General features: G+C 35.6%; 3 protein-coding genes across 4 annotated transcripts; 1 reads left to right on the top strand and 2 right to left on the bottom strand.

Annotated features, from left to right (window-relative positions):
• Nucleotides 1-3378, bottom strand: LOC107643456 (uncharacterized). Of its 2 annotated transcripts, none has more exons than XM_016347110.2 (5): nt 2945-3378; nt 1770-2231; nt 681-788; nt 443-502; nt 1-346 (listed from the first exon to the last, which is right to left on the bottom strand). In XM_016347110.2, exons 2-5 carry the CDS (start codon nt 1854-1856, stop codon nt 341-343), a joined length of 261 nt encoding a protein of 86 aa, XP_016202596.1. In that variant the 5' UTR covers nt 1857-2231; nt 2945-3378; the 3' UTR covers nt 1-340. The 2 variants fall into 2 exon arrangements, with proteins under 2 accessions (XP_016202596.1, XP_088344866.1); XM_088488740.1 differs by having other exon boundaries at nt 3029-3378.
• An 8771-nt stretch (nt 3379-12149) lies between these two features.
• Nucleotides 12150-16435, top strand: LOC107643459 (serine/threonine-protein phosphatase PP2A-2 catalytic subunit). The gene is made up of 6 exons (XM_088486709.1): nt 12150-12817; nt 14243-14357; nt 14880-14988; nt 15064-15141; nt 15598-15789; nt 15891-16435. Exons 1-6 carry the CDS (start codon nt 12565-12567, stop codon nt 16062-16064), a joined length of 921 nt encoding a protein of 306 aa, XP_088342835.1. The 5' UTR covers nt 12150-12564; the 3' UTR covers nt 16065-16435.
• A 904-nt stretch (nt 16436-17339) lies between these two features.
• Nucleotides 17340-20133, bottom strand: LOC107643460 (structural polyprotein). The gene is made up of 4 exons (XM_016347115.3): nt 19955-20133; nt 19653-19806; nt 18734-19042; nt 17340-17741 (listed from the first exon to the last, which is right to left on the bottom strand). The coding sequence occupies exons 1-4, from the start codon at nt 20050-20052 to the stop codon at nt 17625-17627; spliced, it is 678 nt and encodes a 225-aa protein (XP_016202601.1). The 5' UTR covers nt 20053-20133; the 3' UTR covers nt 17340-17624.
• Nucleotides 20134-21573: the final 1440 nt, after the last annotated feature.

The raw sequence follows: 21573 nt of genomic DNA, 5'->3' as shown, positions 1-21573 counted from the left end.
TCAAGAAGAACACTCCTTTATTTCTTTCATCCTTTGATAATTAGTGAATACTTCCCTGAAACACTATTCTTCACCTAATACAAAATTCAGTTTTTCAATTTCAACAGATGAAGCTATCCAACGACAAGCACAAGTTTCATGATGTCAACTGACACAATTTCAAACCAGTTTTGGCCAATCAAGAAGCGGATGCCTGCATCATTTTTTTCTGCGTGGATCCCGGCTTAGCCCATATTTCTTCAGTGTTTTGATGTAATTTCTCATGAGGGTAAACTTGTTACTTCCCAGGTGATAGAAATAATCCCACGAATAGCTTCCGGTTTTGTGCAAGTCATCAAAATTAAGCCTGAACAATCCAATTCAGCAACTATGCATCACATTTCAGTTTGAGGGATTTAGATATTGAAATTTAGATCTAATGTCTAAGTTTGATGTACCCTACCCCGTAGTTGACTACTGGTTCTGCAGACATGATTCCCACATGCCGTCTCCCCGATATTACCTGGTTCGAGGGATCAATTGGAATGTAGTCGTATCAAAACAACAGAAAAAGAAGTAACAAGGAAGATTAATCAGACAAGAGATCTCATTGATTCAATTATCAAAGTGTACTAAAACCCAGGATAGAGTTTCCAAATGGTGCAGTTGAAAAAGCATTCTGAGTTGCAGAAAGCAAGTACCTTTTCACCTCCAATTGATCTGATTTTTCCATCAACTGCAGGACTGTTTATTCTTAGAAACTCAGCCGACAACTTGAATACACGACCATTGGCAAATTCCACCTCCACCTGAGAACAGTCCAGGAATCATGGATAAGGTAGGGGAAATAAGCATAATTTCTCCAAGAGAAAGATGTTTCAAGATGCAAGAACAATATGATAAGTAAGAATACAACAGAAGCAAAGCCTTTAACCACTACGTGTCGTGTGTAGAGTGTAACACCAAGTAACATTTGGAGAGTTTAGTGTAATCAACACAAAACACAAAACACAAAACAATAATGCTTTCCTTCTTTTCTACAGCTTCCAATTGTGTAATGATGATACAACATAAAACACCCTTTGAAACCCAAATAATACAATACTAAACCCAGTTATACCCTAGTTAAATACAGAACATTCTTTCTTTTTTTCTCTACTTTTTTTTTCTATATATAAGAAGAATATCATTTAGTACTTACAGTGTGTACATCTCTAATCTCTCAACATGTCTGTGAAAGAAACACATTCAAAAAATTCATGACCTTTACACCAAATAGAGGCCAAACAACTCATCCTATCCCATGGTGAATTATACTCCAACCAAATACTTCAGATATGGTGTATAGTGCACTATGGCAAAAAGATTTGTTTCTCTCTTTTAGGCCTTCATATATTGAATCAAATGAACCTTTAATATATTTGGTCACCAAAAGTGTTCAAGCCATGAAAAACCCAAACAAAACAACAGTCAATATTCCATAGTCTCTCTCCTTCGGGATTCAATTAAAGGTGCATAAGTCAAATAAATTAGTAAATTACAGGAATATTTTACTAATATTAAGTAACATTTTCTTATATTTGTAGCTAAATTTTCCTTCTAAACTCCGACTTATAAGAAAAATTCAAATCTACTCTATTCTTGGAAAAAAGGAATGTACATTTTTTCAAGGCAAGCTAAGAAACAAACTTTCATATTCTAACCCAATCATGCAGTAAACAATATTAAAAAAATAGCAAATAAAAATTGAAAATTTTCCTCTTTGATTTAAAAGGGGAAGAAGTGCTAACCAATTTTGGGGCTTGAAGAGAGAATCTGGTGAGTTGGGGCATAGCCTCTGCCACTGTGTTGATACTCCGAATCGCAGCCATGACCATCAAGGAAGCAAGGGGTTTGATGGAATTCTCTTTTTCTTTTCCTTTATCCCTAAGTCAGGCTAGATTCTAATGGTTCGGTATTATGAAGAAAGAAATGAGGCACTGACACTGTTTGTTTTAAAGGAAATACTGAAACAAGAGTAAAGGAAAGGAAATTGGAATTTGGAAGGAAGATGATGATTTTCCTTTGTTTGTTTGTAGAAAGATTTTGCAATATCTGTGCTCATCAATGTTCCAAAACAACGCAATACAGACCAAACCAACAGATTCAAAACTACTCACTATATCAACATCACCATTGTGTCGAAAGATGATTCTTCAGTCCAATAAATATTGGAATCGGCAATCTAGGATTCTAGGACAAGAACCTTGCCTCTGAAAGAAATAAAACAATGCTACAGTAAAGAGAGAAGCTGAGAAAGTTAGAAGGATAAGAGATGCAAATATCTGAATCAAGGTTTGGAAAACTAGTCTGGACCAACATGACCGATTATCAAATCACTCTAGTTACTGGTTTATTGATTTAATGGTTAAACCAATTCAACTATAGTCCAATCAAAAAATCGGTTTTATATTAAAATAAAAAATAAATTATAAATAAACATTCTAAAATATAATTATAGTCTATATAAACTTTAAAATATCTTTTAAATTTAAAACATTACATGAAATGTCATCAACCACAATCTTAAGATCTTTAGATAAAGTACAAACTTATATATTTTAATGAACAGAAACTTTTGCTTTCAAAGTTTGCTATAAGAGAAATCAAAATCCTTTCTTCATCCTATAAATGTTTGCTTTGATGACATTAATCAATAAAACAATTACATCGAAAACATATCAAACCATTTCTAACTTTGGTTTAAATTTGTCCAAACAACAAAGAAAAAGAATGAAGGTTTCGTCAACAAAAAAAAAAAGAATAAAGGTTCCTCGAAGTAGCAATTGTACAGTCCACATCATTTAACAAAAACTAGAAGTTCGAAACCTCATTCTTCCATAGCTGCAGGCTCAAAGCTATCACCGCCTAAATCTAAGCTGCCACCTAACATACCACAAATTTCTAATCAAGAGGAGACTCAAACCCTAAGATGGAGGACGCGGTATGAGGGTCGCGGACGACAACGATTGCGGCGAGGAGGACGGCTTAGAAGCAGACAGCGGCGCACCTGAGAAGCAGATGATGGCTTGACAGAGAGGAGGAGGAAACATGGCGCTTGCGATGATTCTTCCTCTATATGAGCGCGACGGCGACGTGTCTTCCTCCGTGCGAGCACAGCGACATGTCTTCCTCCATGCGAGAGTGACGGCGGGGGAGCGGCATGTGCGGGGTATCACGGAAGAGAGGAGAGTGAGAGACCCGAGAGTTCGCGGAAGAAGAGAGCAGGGGTTGGAGACTTGGGGGCAGTGGCTACACGGACGGACGGCCGGCGAGAGTGGATCGACAGACTGGCGACGGCAGCAGCTAGGGCTGGAGAAGGGGGAGTGATTCAGAGGTCTACATCTTCAATGAGAGAGTGAGAGATGTGCAGCTAGGGTTAGTTTGTTTAAACGTTTAAGCAAAAAACGACGCCACTTTTACCAAATCGGCCGGTTTTCCATCCAATCCAACCGGCCGATTCCCGCCTGGTTCACTAGTTTATTATTGGTTTTTTTTCCGATGGTTTTGTATACTTGATGGAACCATTTATGTCGTCAGTTTGCAGATCGGTTTGATTTTCAGAACCATAGTCTGGACATCAAACTGTTCGGGGCGGTTAAAGTTTTAACAATTCAAAAGGTTTAACCAAAATTCAACTAGAATAACTAGATTATAATAAAATGATATATAATATATTAATTATTAAATCATAAATATGAACACAGTCGTAAAAAAAACCTTCTTTGTAAATTCAAAAATACATAAAAATTCAAAATTATAACTAAAGTCTCTTACTCTCATAATCTCATACAATAACTCACTATCTACAGGTACTTGTTCATTAATATCTTTATGAAAAAGTATTGGGAGATAATAATTTTAATATATAATAGGAGTAAAAAGAAAATTAGGATTATATAATAATTAGTTCAATTAATTTTTAATAATTACTCTTTTTTAATTCAAACAAAAAATTAGGATTTGTATTTAAATTCATTCACACTACGGTTATTTCTAATCTCACCATAATCTCCAATACACGTCTAAAACCGTCATATTCTCCGGTTCTCACCTCACGCCGCTGCACTCCCCGCAAAATATACCGACGCCGCCTCCACCTCCACCTCCGTCGGTCAACCCGACTCGCCTCGCCTTCCAGCGCTCAGTCCAACGCTGCTGCTGCAGTTTTCGCACCACTCTTCCCTGACCGCGTTACTGCGGTGTTGTGCAACCCTCTCGTGGAATTGTTGCTACATCATGGAGTTAATGGTGATCATACGAGCCATTCTTGATAGCCTTGAAGACCAAATTGATTAAGAGATTTTATAGTAATACGGATCCTTATTTCAGGTTTTGTTAGAGTCATAGGATAATCTCTACGAAGCCATCCTTTGAAAACACTTCCAAATCCTCCCTCACCAAGAAAATGCTGTCTCTTAAAATTTTTTGTTGCCAACTTAAGGTGTTTGCATGTGAAGCTTTTTTGGATTAACCACCCTACTACTATCGGAGTAGTGATGGTGGATCCACCTGACCCATGAAAAATTGGTGAATTGATTGGAGTTGATGATATGGGACCAATAATTTTTTCCTCTACTCCTGGATTACTTCCGGATTATATTAATTTAATGACCAGTTTAGGATGGTTATTTTAATAAGTATGCGGATGGTTATTTTAATTGTTATGTAGATTATTATTTTAATTAGATTGAGTTTAGTTATATATAATTAAAATATGTTGGATGTTCAATTTATTAGATATTTGGATGATTATTTTTATCCTTAAATTGATGATTATTTTCACTGTGGATGAGTGATGTCGGTGGCGGTGTGTGGCAAGTCAAGTAGCGACGGTGAAGTAGGATGATTATTGATAAAAGTGGGGGTAGCAGCCGGTTGAAAAAGGAGAAGATATTGGAGTGAAATGCTTTGATAAATTAGAGTTTGGAATGGTTATTTTTTAAAAATAAATGAGTGAGTTTTTTTATTTCGATAATTTATGGAGTGTTTTTTATTTTTTATATGTATTTAGGCTAAATTACCAGTCCACTATACACATTGTCAAATTCCCTAAAGGAGTAAACAATATAAACAATAGAGTAAAAAAAAGAAAAAAATTAAAATTATAAATCAAATCATTAATTAATTATCTTTAATTTTAAATTTTGAAATTTAATAAAATAAGGATTCGCAGTTACACTCAATTTAAATTTGACCCCCTTCCTCTATTTACCATTTTCGGTCTGTAGAGGCACCCCCAAGAGCCGCTTCACTCCCCTCTCTCCGATCTGACGCCGCCCAACCTCCAGCCGACACCCCCATCCGCCCATGGACGCCGCCCAAGCATCTCCGCAAATGTCCGATCGCTCCGTGCGTCATCTTTCGTGCTACCCATCCGCGTGTCAAATGTGCACCCTCCGCAACCCCGCCTTTACTATTGCAGTTCACCACCACCGTTGACAACAATGACAACCACCTCAATGCCAACGCATTGTTCAAAAGCCATGCAGAATCTCAACTCCGTTCTCGCCTCCCACGGCTTCGACCAAAAGATTCATGGCGGTCTCGCTTCTTCCTGCCCTTCTTCCTCTGCCATTTTTGCCATGAACCTCACAACACCACACAGTATGAATCTAAAAGGCTATGTCTACAGCAACATGCTGGACGCGCAGTGAGAAAGTATGCAGTGAAATCCATGTACAAGATTCTCACAAAGGTATTTCATAATGTTACAAATCTACTTACGAGAAAATGAATCTAACCTTATACCCACAGGATTTTATTGATAAAATTATCCAAATCCAAAAAACATATTAAAATTTTTAAATTATCCTCTAATAAAATCCAACTAACTCCAACTATAATACTACTTTATCTCCAATCACCAATCCTTCAACACCACTATCAAAGGGGGGAGCTTTGAAGGCTGTTGTAGAAATGAATCATATGGTGTTGAGAGGAAAAAGAATTTTCGTAGCAGAAGCAATGTACAAAAGAAGATCTGAACTAAAGGACATCAAAGAAAAAGAAGTGCAGGAATCCACAAGACAAGGTGAAGAAGGTAACCGTTAGCAATATAGAGATATAAGAAAAGTGGAAGAGAAGGTGGAAAAGTCGTCAAGAGATGCGAATGTTAAGGACCCAAATAAGAATGGATGGTCTAAGAAATTAGACATTCCAGTGGCAAAAGATAATGTTATATGGTTACAACGGAGCATTTTCGGAGGTACAAAGAAGATGATCAACTTTCAGGCACTCCGTCGAAAGATTCATAATGAATGGCTATGTGTAACGCATGTACGGGTTCTTATTGCATGATCATTTGCATTGATGTCTTAAAGATGTAAAATGTTCAATATATCTCTCACCTTACTTAAAAAAAATTATTGAAAAGAATTTAGAGATACATGAATTTCAAGTTTAAAATAAGAATAGTTCAATTATTTTGATGTGGTGGCATTACTTTTGTTTTTTGAATGTATGAATAAACAGTGCATATTTGAAGTTGAAATTTATGAATGTTGGCTCTTGAAAGAATGATGATGAAAGTGAAGTATTATTGGTAATCTGAAAAATCCAAAAGTTGATTCTTGAAGTAAGAAAAAGCAGCAAAAAGAAAAAGAAAAAGCTTGCATGCGAAAAAAAAAAAGAAAAAAAAGTGGCAAAAAATAAAAAGAAAAAAATAAGCAAGCAAAAAAAGACAATAACCCTTTAAACCAAAAGGAAAGGGTAAATGGACCCAAGGTTTTGAGTATCAGTGGTTAGGAGGGCCTAAATAAAACAAAATTCTGGTCTAAGCGGCTTAATCAAGCTGTCCCTAACCATGTGCTTGTGGCATGAAGGTGTCAAGTGAAAAGTTTAAGACGGAGCAGTTAAAGTCGTGGTCCAAAGCAAAAAGAGTGTGCTTAAGAACTCTGGACACCTTTATCTGGGGATTCTAGCAAAGTTGAATCACAATCCAAAAGGGTTCACCCAGTTAAAGTGTCTGTGGCATTTATGTATCCGTTGGTAATACTGAAAAACAAAGTGCTTAGGGTCACGGCCAAGACTCAAAAATCCATGTTCAAGAATAAAAAAGAACTTAGTTAGGAGAATTAATAATATTATTTGGATTCTATGTTCCTAAAGATGCCAACCATTCTAAGGTTCAATGGATAGTGAGATGCCAAAACTATTCAGAAGCAAAAAGCTACTAAATCCTGCTCATCTGATTGTAACTGAGCTTCATTAAAAACTTTGAAATTTATTGTATCTTAATTTTCTTTTTATCCTACTGTGTTTTTAGTTTCTTGGGGACAAGCAACATTTTAAGTTTGGTGTTGTGATGAGCGGATATTTTATACGCTTTTTGGCATCATTTTCATATAGTTTTTAGTATATTTTGTTTAGTTTTTATTAAGTTTTTATAGGTTTTAGTGTTGAATTCGCATTTTTGGATTTTACTATAAGTTTTTGTATTTTTGTACAATTTCAGGTAATTTCTGGCTGAAATTGAGGAGTTGGAGCAAGAGTCTGATTCAGAGACAGAGAAAGCACTGTAGATGCTGTCCGGATTTGACCTACTTGCACTCAGAAGACCTTTTTTGGATCTACAGAAGTCCAAATGGAGCAATCTCAATGGCTATGAAAATCTGACATCAAGAGCTTTCCAGAAATGTATAATAGGCCATACTTTGCTTCGGATTAGAAGGCCCAAAACTGGCGTCCAACGCCAGCTTCCTGCCCCCTTCCAGCGTCCAGCGCTCAAAGAGCAGAACCAGCGTCCAAACGCCCAGAGAGGACCCCCTAGCTAGCGTTTCATGCCCTAGAAGCCTCATAGCACGTGGATCTCATCAAATCTTAGTCCAAACACTCACAAAGTGGGCCCTAGAAGCGGATTTTAGAACTAAATAGACTGTTTTACCCTTACTAGTCATCTGTTTAGTATTTAAAGTGTATTTTACATAATCATAAGAACATCACGCACACTTTACAGCCCTATATTTGTTTACACATTATATTTTCCTTTCAGTATGAGTTTCTAAACCTCCTAGGATGAGGGGGAGGAGCCCTGCTGAATCCTATGAATTAATAAAAGTATTACTGTTTCTCTTCGATCCGTGTTTGATTAATTCTAAGATGTATAGTCATTCTTCATCAATATGAATGCGTTGAACTGGCATAAGTTTATCACATTCTACATGGGTTCAGAGTGCATCTTTCATCGGACAATGATGAACCACCAGCTTGAATATATGTCTCTCAGACGGCTAATCCACGACTTCGTTGGGGACTTCTCGAGACATCAGTTCAGCCGATTTACGGGGAGATTATGGTCTCTGTGGTAGAGGCTGGTACCTAAGGCACAGCATCCTCCGATCCGGAAGATTCGACCTTGTTTGTGGCGTTTTGAGTAGGATCATTAAGGAGAATGAACTACAGGAGCTTCACCCTCAATCAGAATGGATCCGCACTAAATCTGGGGTTCAGATCTGGAGGAGTATTGGCAGTTGCTCAAACTAGTGTCAATCACATACATCCTGCCATTGAAGAAATCACTCACAAGCAAAGAAGACAGTAATATCAAAGTTAATTCAGAAAGACAAGGCAACTCCAACCCTCAACTACATTCCCATTACTGAATTTAAATTATACAACATTATTATTAATTATCCATCAACCTTTTGATTCGCCTGACTAAGACCTGCAAGATAACCATAACTTGCTTTAAACCACAATCTTCGTGGGATCGACCCTGACTCTCTCAGGTATTACTTGGATGACCCAGTGCACTTGCTGGTACAACAGTACGAAGGTATGAGGATTCGTGCTACCAAGAAGACTATAACAGATTGTTGTTACAAGAGGAGCTCTTTTGGTACCAAAAATCTAGAAGCAGTGGGTTAAGCATGGGGAAAGAAATACAAAATTTTTGTCATCGATAGACTTTGATACACAAGAATCATAACAGAGTTCATGGACTTTTTATTAGGGATGGCTCTTGGTCTATTGATCCAAATCTTCTCCAACATGAGGCTCTTAATTTTTATAAGGATCTCTTTGGCACAATTGAGGAGGTTAAGGTTGATTGTCTGTGAGAGGTTCCTATACCCTCTCTGAGTGATGAGACTGGGGGCCATGCTTATTGCGCTGGTCTCTTTTATAGAGGTGAAGTCAGCAGTCTTCAGTATGAGTCTTTTTAAGGCTCTTGGTCCGGATGGGTTTCAAGCATTTTTTTCAAAGAATATTGGGAGATAGTGGGTAGTGAGATTTGGAATATTATCAGAAGAGGGCTTTTTCTGGCGACATTTTGAACCTTAGTATCATGGAAACTCTTATTGTTCTTATTCCTAAAGTGGAGGTTCCAACTTTCATGAAGAACTTTAGGCGTATTAGCTTGTGTAATATTATTTATAAAATTATCACTGAAATCCTGGTTAACTGACTACGACCTTTTTTGACATATATTGTTAGTCCGCTTCAGGGTGGTTTCATTCCAGGCCGAGGCTGAGGTGCTCCTGAGAACATCATTGTGGTATAAGAAGTCCTTCACTTCATGAAGTATACAAAATCCAAAAAAAGTACTCTTGATTTCAAAATTGATCTTGAAAAGGCTTATGATATGTTAGATTAGAGGTTTCTACAAAGTATTCTTATTGCTTTTGGTTTTTCTATGAACACCATTAGTTTGATTATGTCTTGTGTTCGTGCTTCATCTCTCTCTATTTTGTGGAATGGTAATAAATTGGAGAGTATTGTCCCCTAGAAGGGGGTTGAGACAAGATGATCCAATGTCTCCATATTTATTTGTGCTTTGTATGAAGAGACTTGCTTGTTATATTTCTCATAAGGTGGAAGAAGGCATGTGGAAGCCAGTCTCTATTTCTATGTGTAGCCCGAAGTTCTCTCATTTGATGTTTGCAGATGATTTACTTCTTTTTTATCAGGCTTCTAAGACTCAGGTTCAAATGGTGATGAATTTCCTAAACACTTTTTGTAAGGCCTCAGAAATGAAAATCAACCTTGAGAAGTTCAAAGCCTTATGCTCCAAGAATGTGTTTGCTCGTAGAAGAAATGTCTTTACTACGGTTTCTTCCATTAGATTTGTTTGGACTTAGGAAAATATTTGGATGTGAATCTCAATCATTCTCATGCTAATAGGGTCTCTTTTTATTCGGTGATTGAAATGGTTAGAGACAGATTAGTTAACTGGAAAGGTAGACTTCTCAATTAATTAAGATGGTAAACTTTGCTTAATTAATTCTATCGCGGCATCCATCTCGGTTTATCATATGCAAGTATCTCTCTTCCCCACTGAGTTTGTGATAAATTATCCTCTATAATGCGACAGTTTCTCTGGAAGGATAAAGTGAATGGTAGAAGTCTTTCTTTAGTTAATTGGGAAAAAGTGGTCATTTCCAAGAAGTTTGTTGGTCTAGGTGTTAAAGATCATGCTTGTGCTAATATATCCTTATTTGAAAAACTTGTTTGGTAACTATTTCACTGTCAAGACAAACCTTAGGTTGCTCTTATCAGGGCAAAGTACATGAGGAACGATGGAGCTCTAGACAGACCTTTCTCAAGTAATGCCTCTTATGTTTGGAAAAGTATTTCTAAGGCCTTTAGAGTTCTCAAGGATGATTTTTCTTAGTGTATCAAATCTTGTGATCAACCTTTCTGGTTTGATAAGTGATGTCTTGAGGGTCCAATTACTAATGATATTTTCTTTGTGCATATTTCTAATTCTGATTTGACTATTAAGGATGTTTGGCGGGGTGGTTAATGGAACTTTCAGGATATTTTCTCTTATTCTGGAGGAGGTCAGACAGCATTTAGACGGGTATAATCCTGACTTACAAGAGGGGGAGAAACTTAGGTAGATTTGGCACCCAACATCCTCTAGACTTTATTCAGCTAATAGTGAATACAGTTGGTTGGCTAAGAAAAAGTTTGGTTGGAATGAGCATGATAATTGGTTGTAAGTATGGGGCTTCATATTCCAGAGATGTTCAAGTTCTTGATTTAGCTTAGTCTTCATAATGTACTCTCTACGGCGGAGTTTTGATTTGATTGTGGTTTAGCTCAGTCGAATACTTGTCATCAATGTAAACTTAGTCCTGAAACTGTTATTCATTATCTACAGGATTGCCTCAGTGCCAAAGAGATTTAGACTTTATTTGGATTATATTCTGATCACTTGAATTTACGACACTAACTTTGCTGGGTCTTACTTTTGGGATGTTTTTATTTTCTACTCGACTATCTGGTGAATTTGGAGAAGCACGAATAATGACTTATTTAGTCCAGATGATCATTAGAGTACTAGTAAAGTGACCGGTTTGACTCATAACTCAGTAAGAGAGTTGCACTCTATTTTCACAATGCATCGAGCTTTGTCCCCTCCCTCCCTTTGCTTGCATTGGACTCTTCCTTCTGCCGAGTCTACTAAATTGAATTGTGATGCTAGCTTTTCTGCTTATGAAAGTTTAGCCGATTTTAGCTTTATTTTTTGTAATTCTGATGGTTGTGGGTAAAAGATTGCATCGAAAAAGTTGAAGTTTGTAATATTTTTTTATAGAGCTATATACAATTTGGAGGAACTTACTTCTATCTTAAAATAATAGATTTTGAAAAGTACTATGTGAAAGTGATTGTTTAGATACTCTTTCATTAATAAACAAATAAATATCTAGTAATGATATTCCATAATAAAATTTAAAAAATAAATTAAAAATATCATAAATTAAAATTAAAAAGTAATTACTGTCTTAATTTAAAAAACAGATGCAAATAACGTAACGGACTGAATGACCAAAATAATTGTTTCTGACGAGGATTCTTGTTGCTTCAATTTTAGAGGAATTTTCAATATTATATTAATTTAGATATGATCGTAACCAATTAATTTGGCTTGTTTTTCTTTGTTTTTTGTTTTTTTTTGGTTTGTTTAGTCACCAAAATCTCAGTTTTCTGAGCGAACCGAACCGACCAGCAAGTCGCAGGTCATTTGGAGACATCTACTCATATCAGCCGCCACTTTGCCTATGCGCTATGGCAGCCACTAGCCAGGCTCCCCCACCTTCCCGGCAATTTCCGCGTTACTTTCTTTCATTCTGAGTGTAAATTTAAAATATAATAAAATAATCATAAAATAAAAAATATTTTTCCCCAATACTTCTCTTTTCTGTTCTCCTGCTTTTCTTTCTTTTAATTTTTATTGTTTTTTCAAGAGAAGCACAAAAAAAAATAATAATAATAATAATAACTGCGACACGCAGAAGAAAAAAAAAAAGAAAAAGGAAAAAGAAAAACAGAGAGGTCGAAGGAAAAAAAAATGAAATGATTCAGGGGCCGAAGAAGCCAATCCCAACCCCTTCTCCTCCGAAACGTATCGTTCCGCTCCCCGCTTTTCGCCTCGGAACCGCTTCCCCGAAGCACCTCCTCCTCCTCTCGCCGCCGGCGACACTCCGGTCAGCTTAACCCTCAAAACCGATTCGACGTCTCTTCGCAAAAATAACCGATCGATCGAAGATCTCAAAGCTTTTTCAGATCTGAGAGAGAGAGATAGAGAGAGAGAGAGGAACGATGCCGTCGAACGCGGATCTGGACCGGCAGATAGAGCAGCTGATGGAGTGCAAACCGCTGGGGGAGGCGGAGGTGAAGGCACTATGCGATCAGGCGAGGGCGATTCTTGTGGAGGAGTGGAACGTGCAGCCGGTGAAGTGTCCCGTTACGGTTTGCGGTGACATCCATGGCCAGTTCTACGATCTCATCGAGCTGTTCCGGATAGGAGGCAGCGCTCCTGACACTAATTATCTTTTCATGGGCGACTATGTAGGTCAGTTTTTTTTTTTTTTCTCCTTCAAAAATTCCCCTTTCTGTTTTTGGTTCTGTCATTTTTTCCCCTAAAGAAATGTTTGCTGGTTGATATAATAATTTACTTATTTTTTTAAGCCTTGGTTTTTATGGAGATTAAGGAAAATAACGAGGTTCATAGCTTTGTTGTATATTGGGTTCGACTTTAAAGCTTTTATGTGTTTATTTTTTCCTATTTGATTTGTGTTGGGATACTGCTTCATCGTTTTGGGTTCTGGAGCATTTTGGGATGACTTTCTTAGCGATCTGACCCCCCCCCCCCTCTCTTTTTTTTTTTTTTTTTTTTGGTATTCCTCTTGAAATTTATAGCAGGTTACATCCGTTGTTAACTGGAGGCGTCTGATTGTTCAAAACTGTTATGTTGTTTTCATGTTTTGCAACCGTGTATGTTTGTGACAGATTGTTTTTCAGCAAGAAAAACGAGGGGAGCTTTACTTCTCCTTTTCCTTCTAAGTTAGCAATTGAACTAGTTTCAAGTCTTTTTCCATCATTTCATACTTGTTTTGGCATATTGTGGTAGTTTGTTAATGTGTTTGATGCGTTCTTTGCATGAAACAAACTTGATTAGTTCCATCTGTAAGCACCGTATTGTGTTTATAGCATTGATACTGCTGTAGAAATCTATATAAACCTCAATCTTTTTAGTTCCTTTTAGTTATGCCTTAACACATGCTTGGTGGAACTTGGAACGATATATGCTTGGTGAAACTTGCATCCTTCGTAACTCCACTCTTCTCTTTTGCTAGAGTGGTTGCGATGCATCCATGATAGGATTGTGCATGGGGCAAGCTTGGAATTGAAAATCTAGCCGTTAGATTATCTTATGAAATATGTGGAGTAGGGTAACAATGGTGATAAACTGTGGAGATATAAATAGCAAGACTAAGTAGGGGGGAAAAGCATATCAATCATTCTTGCTAGTTGTGATTATTCTAAATATTTTTAAGTTCGAATTTTAAAAGACTGGTGAACTGAAGGAAAAAGGTTGTTGTTCGAATTGTTGATGGTGATGGATAAATGAAATCATAAGTTGCATGGAAAGATTTAATGGGGTAAATGTTCATGAGCAGTGAACCAGGCCTTTGAGATTTGACAAATTGCTGGCAGCTTTAAAAGAAGCAGAACATCCCAAGCACTTGTTCATTTTAGTAAAGAGGGGTCAAAATCCGGCGTCATAGAAATGTCTTTAGGGAAGGATATGGTGCTTAATAACTTTAATATTTTAGGCTGTTAAAAGTTTTAGGCTTTAGCTATAATAAGGTACCCTGCATTGGCCATTATCATCTTTCCCCCCTTCTTTCCTGTCATTGCTTTTAATGATGTTTAAATTATAGTCTCTGCATATGTTGGAATTGCTACCAGTCCTCATGGCGCTGGCTATTTGCAGATCGTGGGTACTATTCAGTGGAGACGGTTACACTTTTGGTGATCTTAAAAGTCCGTTATAGAGATAGAATTACAATTCTTAGGGGAAATCATGAAAGCCGTCAAATTACTCAAGTGTAAGAACATTTTACTCTCTTTTTATGTTTAACTCACTGCAACTTGTGTGATGGATCATGTTTTTAACATTACCTTGCAAAAAGTTTGAGAATAGGTTAATTGTTGCTGCCGTCATGCATTCATTGTTTTTACAACTTGGCCATAGGTGAAGGAAATGTTAATTGTCTTGGTTAGGATCAGCAACTTGGTTTTTGTAACGACGCTATGATATTCTCTTATCTTTGTGTTTCTCATCATTATTCTGATGTATTATTTAGTATCAAAATAAATGAATTTGATGTGCAGATATATGTACTTTGTTGCTAATGGTTTTCATGTTTCTGAGTTTAGATGCTAGAGCTATATTTTTTTTATTACTTTGTAAAAAGAGTTGTGAACTCCATGATGCATACCTTACCAAAAAGAACGTTGGTGCATGCATAGGGTGCTTATGAATGCGGCAAATACCAAATTCATGGTTACACATGCTGACAGCAATTTATTAATGGTTTTTCATAACGTTTCACCTCACCTGCTTTCAGGTATGGCTTCTATGATGAATGCTTGAGAAAATATGGGAATGCCAATGTCTGGAAGTACTTTACCGACCTGTTTGATTATTTACCACTAACTGCCCTCATTGAGAGTCAGGTTTGAGTTAAATATCTTGCACAGTGTTTCCTATTTCTTTATGCCAGTTTAACTTAACTTCCATGCATGTTTCAGATTTTCTGCTTGCATGGAGGCCTGTCACCTTCTTTGGATACGCTGGATAATATCCGTGCCTTGGACCGCATACAGGAGGTTTGTGTGTTATTAAATGGCTATTGCAATTGCAAGCTCTCATGATTTATTTGGTATGACAACATTTTCGATGAAGCTTGTTTCTGAGCTTCAGAGCTATTCTTTTGTGAAAAGCAATTTGGTATAAATTATAGATTATGTGATTGGAAAGTTTTCAAATGTACCCTAACACCGGTCTAATAATCTTAACCGTTGATTTTAATTAATATATATTGTATATATTTTTTATAATTGAGATCAATGGTTAAAATTATTGGAACACTGGTGTACCTGGTATACTTAAAATTCTTCCTATGTGATTTTGTAACTGTTAGTTGTGGTTTATAATAAGCTTGTATTGTGATGGAAATGTTTCACTTCATTTTGGTCACACATTAAGTATTTACTTCAGCATTGTGTGGTTAGGCTCTTAGATTGCTTCATCAGTTGACTGACAGATGTCTTCATGCATTATAGGTTCCGCATGAAGGACCAATGTGTGACCTCTTGTGGTCTGATCCAGATGATCGCTGTGGTTGGGGAATATCTCCACGTGGTGCTGGATACACATTTGGCCAGGATATTGCTGCTCAGTTCAATCATACCAATGGTCTCTCCCTGATATCTAGGGCTCACCAGCTTGTCATGGAAGGGTACAATTGGTGCCAGGTGATTGACATTGTATTTGATTCCGTGTGATTAGTGTGTTTATGTTTAAACATAACCTGTCGCATTCTTTGTATTGACTGTTGTTTTGATGACTCTTTAAGGAAAAGAATGTAGTGACCGTTTTTAGCGCTCCAAATTACTGTTACCGATGTGGGAATATGGCAGCCATACTGGAAATTGGAGAGAACATGGATCAGAATTTTCTGCAGTTTGATCCAGCTCCCAGGCAAATTGAGCCCGACACTACGCGGAAGACCCCAGACTATTTTTTGTGACTTTATATCTCTCTGTTTGTAGTTACTGCTCTGCTGTTACTGTAGATGTGTCTTTTAAGGAAAAAGGGAGTTTCACTGTTAAGTGGAGGTTATCGACAATATAATTCTTTCTACTGGAGCTTTCTTGCTGCTGCTGCTACCTCCATCTTATTTGGACAAAGAAACCTATAGAACTGACACAAGCTTCCAATTGGTATTGTATATTTTTTAGCGGCAATAACTTGGTATATCTTGTTCTGTCATTTTTTTTTTTTGGCAATTAAATCTTAAGTTAGGGAAGGGAGATTTTTGAGGGTTGACTGTCCAATATCCCATCATGTTTATTTGAGATAGTTGATGGTGACAAATGAAAGTGCAGGTGTTTATCTTTACATAATCGAATGATATCACGAGTCCTCTGCTTACTGCCTAGGGGTTTGAGAGGGACGTTGCATCGAGACGGAACTTGCTTTCTTCATTTAGAAGTTAGAATGCTGAGTGTACTAGTTTGCTTTGAATTTATTTGAAATATGTTGAGAAACTTCGGAAAATAGGTTCAAAGTCAAGAAGATTAAAAGGTAATTAAAAGAAAATGTGAAATAGGATAAATGTTCTCCCATATTTTCATTTTCTGCCCAATTTTATTGCAATAACGGAATCACCCTATAATGACAGCAGCTGAAATGATCACTTATAAGCTTGAGCTGAGTTATCATGGAACCTTTTCGTCTTGGGTTTTTTCGGGACTCTTGTAATATAGTCATAATTATGTTTCTAAAATCAACGGTCATAAGAGTTCCTAATGGATGTCAATTAGTTCGGTTGGTACCACTTTAGGTGGTTAGAGACCCCTCACCTGGGGACAGGAATTTAGCCTCTCTTGTAAAACTAAAACAAGAGTTCCCAATGGGTGGAGGTTGCCTAATATTTGTAGGATTCGATTTAAAAATATATATACCCATTTTAGAACATGATCATGCTGAAAGCAGAATCATGAGAAAGAGTCTTTACATTTTACAATGTCGAAGAGACTGAGTGTTATGAAAGGCAATAACGGATGTGAAAACTTTTAATACAGAAATGCGGAGTTTGTTATTTTGATGCGCCATCAAGGCATCAACATATTTTCCCATTGACATCGTCATATTTCTTATCTTAGTACCTAGTGCGAATAAAGTAAACATATCTCATTCATAATACAATATTATAACTATATCTACTATAGCTTCTATTTTGACTTCACAACCAGGCTTTATAATTCTTTTCTTAGTAATCAAGTTGGAATGAATCAAAATATTTAGCAATAATAGAATATTTAGGAACTTTCAATGACATTTGAGTCTTCGACTATAGTGGCAACAGGCAAAGATGCCCATTTAATAAAAAAAAAGAAACAGAACCTAAAACTGTACCACATTGAATAGCTACAAAATACAATGAATATATTTGGTTGCTGCTAAATCCAAACATTTAGCCTATATCAATAATAATATCATACATTTTGACTAGAAAAATGAGCAAAAAATAACAAGATTCAGTGGGGAAGAAATCTCATGAATCATGATACAGAAGTTGTCTATTTCAAAAGCGCGAGTTTGTTTGAGACCTTACAGCTGTATAGCCAGAAACAGAAACCGCCTTCTTCTTTCTCAGGTATATGAATGATCCACTAATGGCCAATAAAAAAAGCATGATCGCCTGTCAATTTTACACAAAAAAAAAGCATGATCCGCTAATGTTCATCATATGTTGTTCAACAAGTAAAAATGCAAAGCAATAAATATAAGTGACAAACAAATTACTACTGTTCAATATCTACATTGCAGTAAATGTGGCTGAACAACCATCTTTTTTCAAATTCGGAGGCCGTTTGCTTGCATTTTGTTTGGCATTATGCATTCAAAAGACATGGTTGAATTTGTCCCGATAAGAAAATCTAAATAAGGTGGCATATAGGAAAAAAAGAAAAAAACCTTATCGTGGTAAAATGACTTAAATTTGCAGCTCAGATCTGATTTCATTGATGAATCACTAAGGGGTAATTCTAAAGCCAAGAGACTATTGATGGCTAAGAAAATGAGATGAATCACAGCAGTGACAGCACATTGATAATCCCCAAAAGTTCTGAATTCTGATAAATAACTATTGCTATATGTCAACGAGTCATAATAGTTTTTTAATCAAATGGGACATTTTGCAAATATGCTGCATAAAATCCTTGACTGCGGTTATAATTGTAATTTCAAGCAATGAACACGATGTTTACTTGAGTGCTTAGGGCTGATAAACACGTAGGAAAACTTCAGACGGAATTATTTGGCAGTAGAACCTGAAAGATGCATCTTATGATCTAAAGAATAGCCCCTTGATTGGAAAATTCAAACATTTACCACTTGAATCCGTCACATAAAAAAGACATTCATGACTGACAGCTTTTCCAGCAGCTCAAGGATAATGATTATTGTTTGATAATTTGTTATTCATTTCGAACACATGAATTTGCAGGTACAAACACTTAGCAGCAGACAAAACAGCACAGGTTAGCCATGTAACATCTTAGTTTCCTTTACTGGATGTGATTATCTGATATACTAGTTCCACTAACTAAACGATTCAATTTTTCCAATCAACCAAGTTCAGAAGCTATTAATCAAATTCAACGTTAATGGAGAGCTAGAACTGAACATTACCTCAAAATTTAGAACTGACAACTTCTCTCCACTAGCTGGGGGTATACAGCTTCTATAAGTGATGTAAGCCTGTGATTTATTATCTGAAGCCGACGAATCATCTAGCAAATGTCTATGTGATTGCGTAGTAGTAAACTCTCCAGAAGCATGTGACAGTTCGTCTGACATTTCGATATTGTTGGAGAATTCAAACAAAGACCGACCTTCACGGGGATTTATTTTCTCTTTTCCCTTAGTTGTGTCTTTGATTTCTAAGCATTTGAATGGAATACGGTAGCCAGTTTCACCGCAACGATATTTCTCATCACCCTGCAATCCCCAAAAGAGCTTCCATATAAAACAAAATCAAAGAGGCCCATAGGTAACAAGAAGGAAAAAGGCTATCCATGAAGAAAGCTACAATCAAACTTAACCACGGGGTTACAACATGTTGGAAATCCTAAGAATCTTATTTCTTTTGAAAGCTTCATAAAACTTCTTAGGATGAGGAACACTGAAGATTATGAACTTGAATAAACATTCACCACTGACCCTACTTTTGCTTTGGCCCAAGTTTTCATGAACAAACGTGTACAAAACGATACACACAATCTCCTCAAATAGTCTTAAATCAACATAAAACCAGGTAGTAACAAAACAGAAACTGAAGCCAGATCTATATTTATTCATAATTTTCACATAGCCTTTATCAATTAGACAGCTTCATTATATATCTAGTTGCAAAATGAAATAACTGTTATTGTAATAACACAGAAAATATTTTAAATCCAGAAGACAAACAGAAACCCTAACCCCTCAATTTGATAAAATTTTTTAAAAAAATGACATTCTATTTAAGAACAACAACAACTATATTACAAAATTGAAAAGGAAAAGAAAATCATTATCTTATATAAGATCAAGATGGAAAAAACGGAACCTTTTCGGAGTAGAGGCATGGAACGCAGGGACCAGAAGGAGTGCATTCAAAGGTAACGTTACTTCCTGAGGGCTTTTCTTTGAAGCTCATAAGAACTCTACCTCTTCGCTCCCCAAACTCATTCCCATTTTGATTCTCTTTGTTGATCCAATCCCTAGCCAATTCAAATACAAAACAAACTTTCCAGCTTTAGCAAAAATTAGATCATATATCAAAGCAATTGTATAAATCAACAATATCGGGTATATTAGGGTGTGTGCGCACTTCGAGCAAAAAACCATGGAAAAAATATAAGAGCTTACGTTTTCTGCGCTGAGGCGCGAAAGGGAGGATCATGGAAGAAAGAGGTGACGAGGAAGAAGAGGAATGGAAGAACCAATGGTGAATTTGCAGAATTCATTGCTTTCAGTGCCCTGTCTTTCTTCTTCTACTTCCCTCCCCTCTCCTCTGTTTTGTTTGCAACGCATTGTCTGTTGCTTTTTTTTTTATGAAATCTAAAACAAAAATATTATTTATATTTTAAAATAAACTAATAAAATCAATAATTATGTATTTATGTATAAATTATATGTTATTTACATAGTTGTCAGAACCGAACCGATAATCGAACCGATTAAGTTATTGGGTCATTGGTTCAATTGGTGGGTCACTGGTTAAACCGGTTGACTCGGTACTATGCAAATAAAAAATAAAAATAGTCAAAAACCTAAAATTAAATTTTGAAAAATACATATTTTTACTAACATTTTAAGAACAATTAAGTCGAATTCTATAAATAACTAATACAAAAATAGACATATAATTAGTTCACACTACTATATAGTATCTTAATTAGACACAATAAAAATAACAATCTATGAATTATATCCAAAGAATAATTTCAAGGTCTAAATATTTTTATATAATTAAATAATTATATAAATTAATTTTTTTCTCAGAATAAATAATTTTTATTTTATTTTTATATTCATGATTATTTTTTATTTTTAAAATTAATTAATTTATACTTCAATTAAAAAATAATTAATTTAAAAAATATTGAGTTAAGTATTTCTATGTAAAAAAAGCATTAGAAATACTAAAAAAACGGGTTAGTGCAGTGCTTGTCAATTTGGTTTGTATTTCAGGAGACCCAAGTTTGACTCCTACACACTGCAATGTATTTTTCTAAATTTTCCAACCCGCATGCTGACGATCAGTTCGTATCGGTTTTTCGATCGAACCGACCGATCCGATCCGATTTTTACAACTATAGTTATTTAATTTATTTTTAATATATATTTTATACTAATAATTAATTTTAATGGTTAATTAATGTACAGCACTACTACAGCTAATAAATCGTAAAATATATATGAGTGGAGTCGGAGAAGATAGTTTAAACTATATTTATATTATCTGTGTTATGGAGGATATCATTTCTATAATTGAAAAAAACCAAAACACAAATGTGGTGTATCATCAATTCATCATATATGATTTTTATTCTTACATAAGAAATGACTCGAAAGGAGTTTAGAAATAGAAATAAAAAAAAAAAAAGAAAAACAAATCGGTTTAAAAGAAATAGAGTAAAATGACAAAGTAAAATTAGCAAGATTTTGATCTCAACTAATTAGCTTCTAAAAAAATACTAATTAAATCATTCATAATAATAAATAGAAAATAAGTTATTTTTTTGTCAATTTTTCATATAAAATTTAATAATAATATTTACATGTATTGTTAACTATAATAACATAATTATTTATGCTATTAAAGATATATTTGGTTAGGCCAAAAATGAAATTAGAACAATTTTTAAGAAGGAGTCAATATAAAAATATAATTTTAGAAAAAGAAAAAATTAAAATTAAAAGGGACTAATATAAAAATTAATAACCTTATACATTAAAATTTTTAATTTAGGAGGCCATTGTCT

This window comes from Arachis ipaensis, chromosome B5, assembly GCF_059453495.1.
Source record: "Arachis ipaensis isolate K30076 ecotype BB chromosome B5, ASM5945349v1, whole genome shotgun sequence".
Lineage (NCBI taxonomy): Eukaryota > Viridiplantae > Streptophyta > Magnoliopsida > Fabales > Fabaceae > Arachis > Arachis ipaensis.
This window is presented reverse-complemented; position numbering and strand designations above follow the sequence as displayed.

Coding starts and splice junctions, on each gene's coding strand:
- LOC107643456 (XM_016347110.2), bottom strand. CDS start 1,856: ATGGTCATGGCTGCGATTCGGAGTATCAACACAGTGGCAGAGGCTATG. Junction 789..1,769: donor CTCTTCAAGCCCCAAAATTG/GTTAGCACTTCT, acceptor GACTGTTCTCAG/GTGGAGGTGGAATTTGCCAA. Junction 503..680: donor GATCAATTGGAGGTGAAAAG/GTACTTGCTTTC, acceptor CCCTCGAACCAG/GTAATATCGGGGAGACGGCA.
- LOC107643459 (XM_088486709.1), top strand. CDS start 12,565: ATGCCGTCGAACGCGGATCTGGACCGGCAGATAGAGCAGCTGATGGAG. Junction 14,358..14,879: donor AGCCGTCAAATTACTCAAGT/GTAAGAACATTT, acceptor ACCTGCTTTCAG/GTATGGCTTCTATGATGAAT. Junction 15,142..15,597: donor CCTTGGACCGCATACAGGAG/GTTTGTGTGTTA, acceptor CATGCATTATAG/GTTCCGCATGAAGGACCAAT.
- LOC107643460 (XM_016347115.3), bottom strand. CDS start 20,052: ATGAATTCTGCAAATTCACCATTGGTTCTTCCATTCCTCTTCTTCCTC. Junction 19,807..19,954: donor CGCGCCTCAGCGCAGAAAAC/GTAAGCTCTTAT, acceptor TGAATTGGCTAG/GGATTGGATCAACAAAGAGA. Junction 17,742..18,733: donor TGTCAGTTCTAAATTTTGAG/GTAATGTTCAGT, acceptor TAAAATTGACAG/GCGATCATGCTTTTTTTATT.